General features: G+C 44.1%; 1 protein-coding gene across 1 annotated transcript in view; it reads right to left on the bottom strand.

The window, feature by feature from the left end:
* The window catches only part of LOC104385670 (keratin, type I cytoskeletal 19-like), a 4,655-nt gene extending 2,801 nt beyond the window's left edge, over positions 1-1,854 (bottom strand). Inside the window, exons 1-2 of the mRNA XM_009994153.1 lie at positions 1,316-1,854; positions 358-440 (exon numbers count right to left, since the gene is read on the bottom strand). Coding sequence (XP_009992455.1) covers positions 358-440; positions 1,316-1,804 — 572 coding nt within the window. The 5' untranslated portion in view covers positions 1,805-1,854. The remainder of the gene's footprint in view (positions 1-357; positions 441-1,315) is intronic.
* Between the last annotated feature and the right edge of the window lie 3,604 nt (positions 1,855-5,458).

The following is a 5,458-nucleotide window of genomic DNA, read 5'->3' as shown; positions in this document are numbered from 1 at the left end:
CCTGCTCCTGATCTCTGGATGTTTGATACCAGTCATCCAGCTTCATTTCTGTTTTGCTGATCCCAATCTGCACTGCTCTGTGATGGAAATGAGGCAACTATCCCACTAAGGACCAGCCCTGCAAGGTGAGCCTTCAGCCCTCACCAGCAAACACTGTTGCCAAACATTTTACCCTGAACACTAATTAAGGGAGGATTGGTGGCCAAGAGCAAAATGAGTTTCATTACTACAAACTGCCCTAATGTGGTGTTGGAGGGAGACTTTCTGAAGTCTCTAATTAGTGCTCTGAGACTCCACAAGATGTAAAGGAGCAGGGAGGAGACAAGGGGGGGGTGATGTCCTCAGAGGAACACTCACTTCACTCGGAAGTCATCGGCAGCCATCCTGCTGTTATCAATGTCCAGAATGATCTTGTTGTTATCAATGGTTGCACAGACAATCTGGAAAAGAGCAGACCATGAGAGCTGTCTTGCTTCTCTCTGCTGTTACACTCTATAGGTGTCTGAGATTTGAGTTAGATAGTAGCTTTTCACAATTTCATTTTTCTGTTACTTTCTTACTTAAGTAACCTTGTTCCTTGGGCAGAGCAGCTGCAGGAGGCAGTTTTGCCTCCTTAACTCAGTCAGTAAAGAAAGGATATTGACTGTATAGAGTTTGGGATTTTAAAATGGTGAGAATGGACTTCCCATTACAAGGTCTGAAGGGAAGCTCTGAAGATGCTTCACAAAGAAGTGAATATAAAGAACCTTGCTTGACACATTGTCTCACCTAACCTTCAGACTGCATTTTCTGGGCTTCAAGCTTAAGGATATTCAGGGAAGATAGCTGGAAACTGTCTTTAAGCCTGAAGATAAGTCACAACTTTCACTGTGGACACATTACTGTCAGGCTGTGATGCCACTGCATAAATCAATTTTAAATAATCAGACTTTCTCACCTAGAATTTATGCTTCATTTGATGTGTATGTTTGCTCCTGGTCTATGGTTCTCTTTGCTTTGCTCTTTCTACTGGGCTGACACCACCACATTTCTTCAGAGCACACTTGGTAATGTCTTATTTATAATTATTCAGTCAAAACACAATGTGACAAAGGATCCTTTTCCCTTTTTGAGGATATGATCCCACCTGTGCCACCTTGCAGCATGGACCTTTCATATGCACATCAGCAATGTCATATAGGGAAGCTTGCCAAAATTTCAATTTGCAAAGATATTTAACAGCACCAAAGTTACCTCCAGCAGCTGCAGCAGGTTCTAAATACAAATGCAGAAATGAGCTTTAAATAGAGGAGGAACAACTGAAAAAGGGGATTACCTGATTTTGAAGGTCTTCAATCTCCTTGTAGTAGCAGCTGTAGTCCCGGGGCTCGCAGGAGAGGCCCTGTGTCGCGTACCACTCTCTGATCCTGCATTCCAGTTCAGCATTTTCCTTCTCCAAGCACTTCACCTTGTCCAGGTAGGAAGCCAGGCGGTCATTGAGATTTTGCATGGTGACCTTCTCATCGCAGGATGAAAGCAAACAGTCGCTACCAAGACCACCAACAACCACACCACCTCCAAGGCCAAAACCGAGGCCATTGCCATAGCAGTTGCCACCTCCATAGCTCCCTCCAGCCAAGCTACCAACACTCAGTCCCCCTCCATAATTCACTCCACCGCAGTAACTCCTTCCAGAAAAACCTCTGGCACTGCCCATCCCATAGGAAGAAATCCGTGCTCCACCACCACCACCAATGATACAGCTGCCACCACTGCTCCTGCCTTTGCTAGACACAGTAATAGTCTCCTTAATGTTGCAACTCATGGCGACAGCAGTTGGAAATGCAAGCAGAAGCCTAAAGCAAGATGCACAGCTTGATCTTAAATCAGACTGCGAGCTGCCTGCTGCTGCCAAACTCTATTTATACCTTCCACAGTGGGTGTCACCACTGCTGCTTCTTCCCATAAGGCTGGCTACTCTAGCCATTGGTGCCAAGAATAATTTCTCAAAGGGAAGCTTCCTTTCAAGAATCCTGGTAGACAAGGAAGATACTTTACATGTCTCTTGCTAATTTCAAAAATACATTAGCAATAATGTTTTATGAATCATCAGCTTTTTGTTTATGATGCAAACTTTACAACATTAAGCCAGGAAAAACACTGTCCCAAATTATATACCAGGAAGAAATCATTAAAGGTTATTGCATCAAAGAGCTCTTTATCTCTCATTAATTTATTTTCATTTTATTTTGAGTTGAATAAGCAGTTTTCCTGCAAGGTGCTGAGGTTGGAATATGTAAGATGAAAAAGAAAGAATAAATACAAAGTTTGACTCCCGAATGATGTATGAGGAATGATGTAAGAACTTTGTGGAAAGAGACATCAGAGGCACAGAGATCAACCTTTAAATCTCTCTGGCAAAATGACAACTCCAGAACACTCTGCTGCAAGACAAGTGAGACCATGGAGTGATCTCTTAATGGGCATGGATGAAAGGATGAAAGGTTCCCCCCAAATCATCGTGGCTCTCCCGTAATTCACAAAGGATTTGTTTCTTTGTGTGGAAAGCATAAAGTACAAGTACTTTAAATATTTCCTGTTGTTCAGAGAGAGGTATTTCTGTAGTTTTCATCATTATGGATAGTGATCCTTGCTGGGGAAGGGTGGGTTTGTTTTGAAACTGTTTTGAAACAGTGAATGGGAGTGGAAACATCCCATGGGCAATTTCTTTGTCCATATGTGCCACGTTCTAATAAGGGGTTTGGGACTGCTGTCCTGGGAGATATAAAGCAGAACTGCTGGTACAGCTGGCAGGGCAGTCCTTGCCCAACAGAGTTCTACCAGGCTTGGGGAAGATGGATTAAGTACAAACTAGAAGTTCTTCTCTATGATTACTAGGCAGAGAAATTTAAAAGTAAGAATCCTTTCGCTTTTCTGACATCAAAATTAAAGCCAAGCTCATTTTCAAGCTTCAAGCATTACTCAAGAGCAATGGTCTTCTCACTAGGGAGAACCTGCTTCTACTGGCCCTTGAACAAGAGACAGATGTTCCACAGCTTTTTGAAATTAACCATTCACTGTAAGAAATCCTCTGAGCCTGCTTCACCAGAGAACAAGTGAGCTCAAACTCTTGCTCAGACCCTCACTCTGTGTCAGGATTGTGGATTGGAATATCTGCTATCATGGCAGGTAGATAATCCCACTTAGTGAAGGACTGAAGTAGCCCAAAATTTGTGGATTTGCCTGTCATTTTATTGCTTATTTTTCTTATTTCTGTTGGAGTGATGCCTCCCCTTATCTCTGCATCCTTGGATGTTACTTATAAAGTGCAGCGACAGCCGACAGCATTCCTGTGATATCTCCATCAGGCTGGAGACAGAGGTGTGGAGAGTCTTGCCCACAGTGATTTACTCAAAGACAAAGAGCTTGCCTCTGGCTGAGTCTGCAGTTCAATCCAGGGCTCCCGTATCAGACTGCTGCACTGCCTGTGCTTCCATCCACGCTTGGCTTCACTCACACAAAGGAGCAAAGCTCAGCACAGGTAAAAACTCTGTAAGTTAGTGTGTATTGGAAGGAATACCTGGATTTCATTGCTAGGACTGGACAACATAATTGGAGTCGGGGCGTGGTGGCGAGAAGGAACCGAAACTGCTGTAACATTGCATGGCTTGAAGCTTTGCCTGTCCTGCTGATGAGTCTGCAGGAGTTTCCCAACAGCTGTCTGCAGCAAGCATCTTTCTGAGTGAGCACACATTCCTCCCTCTGCTCCACAGTTATCATTTTAGCACATCAGAGCAACGCTGGCAGAAACATGGAATGACTTACCCTTTTGTGGGAGTGGAGGATTCTACATGCCTGTTGTGGTAATTATTGCGGAGAGCAGACGATGGCTCCTGCTCTCCCAAGGTGCGTTGGACCCCTGGGGGTCTGTGGCTTTATCCCTCAGACCCACCTCTTTCTGCTGTGGCCTTCAGCCAGGCCCTTTGCCTGGGGTCCCTGTGTGGCACACTCTTGCTCTCTCTCTTGCTGTATTTCCTTTTTGTCTTCAGGAAATGAGAGCATTAGTGAAGCTAAAATAAAGCTAAATAATTGTTCTGAAGACCTAAAAAGAATAAATTAAGCTCCCTACTATTTTCCTTCAGTTATTTGAACTCATAAGCTTCCTGGGTTTGTCTCATTAGCACAAAGAAATATGGAAATCTTATGGAAATGTAGCTTCCAACCCAAGGTTTGCAACTCCATAATTTGCAGCTCTTTAATATACGGGTTGTTTCCAGGGTGTTTTCTGCTGGGGAATTGTTTAGCACAAGCACCTTCTCATGCTCTCCAGACGCATCCCAACTTGTAGGTCTACAAACATCACAGCGTCTTATGAGCTGAGTCTGTACACGCCAGGGGGCTTTCTAGAGGCATATTCATAAAGTCTGGATCATTAGAGTTCTTCTGGCCATGTCATTAGGTCTCTTTCACCTCTCAGGAATTTAGGACAGCTGCTTTGTGAAAGTGTGTGCTTTGCACCTGCAGGACCTGGTGGGAAGGGTGGGAAGGTCTTTGATAGGAAAACAGGGAATCAGGAGGAGCAGCTAGATGTCAGCAGCAGTTTGCAAGAGAAGGGAAGTAGCCGAGGCCTGGTGGGAATCAGCTGGGGCTCCCAGAAGAAAGTGGCAAGCGTTTCTATATTGTAGGTTACCTAGAGTTTCTAGAGGACTGAAAACTGGAAGACCATCAGTACAATCCCTCAATTGCAGAAAGGATTAAGGCCAGAAAGGGCAACATTGGGTTATTTTATTGTCTGTCTTTGCTACTGTGTTTGCACTGAACAAGACAGGAGAAGACAGTGGGAAAGAGAAAAGGAAAGGGAAAGGGAAAGGGAAAGATTTGCTTTCTGACTTCTTCTCAGCCAAGGTTCTGAGAAGAACTGGGATATACACAGAGGAATCCAACCAAATGGAATTTGCCATGATTTCTCTCTTGATGTCTGGTGAAGCAGTGGCCTTACATGTCTACGGAGAGATTTCTGCATCAAGTTTGGGACTTTCTGTAGAGCTGGAACTGATCTTTAAAGAAGACTTGATTTAGAGTTTTGGTTTAAAATCTCTACCTCTGGCCACTCTTCTGAGCCACTACTGCAGTGGTTCCAGTGCTGCCTTTTTTTATTGTGCTCTGGCCCCTGCACACTGCTGGCTTTAGCGGCTGGTAGGTGAAATAAAAGAAATACCATTGAGGCATCTTCTCTCCATGGTCTTTTACAACAGGAAAAAGGCACCTTTTACCTGTTCCTGGATATATTAATAATTGAGCTTCTTCAGACACTTGCTACCTACGGGCCTTGGAGATGCTGCTTTCCTGCCATATGTCAGGTTGTGTTAAGTCTGTCGCAACAGAGAAATTAGTGTCTATAGAAAGTAACTGATGCTAGAGAAGTGTGCCACACTACACTGCATAGGTGGTCCTGTATTGGTTTTTTCTTACACTCTTT

Source organism: Chaetura pelagica, unplaced genomic scaffold (assembly GCF_000747805.2).
Source record: "Chaetura pelagica isolate M959 unplaced genomic scaffold, ChaPel_1.0 scaffold963, whole genome shotgun sequence".
Classification (NCBI taxonomy): domain Eukaryota; kingdom Metazoa; phylum Chordata; class Aves; order Apodiformes; family Apodidae; genus Chaetura; species Chaetura pelagica.
The sequence above is the reverse complement of the archived record's forward strand: the minus strand, read 5'-3'. Positions and strand labels throughout refer to the sequence as shown.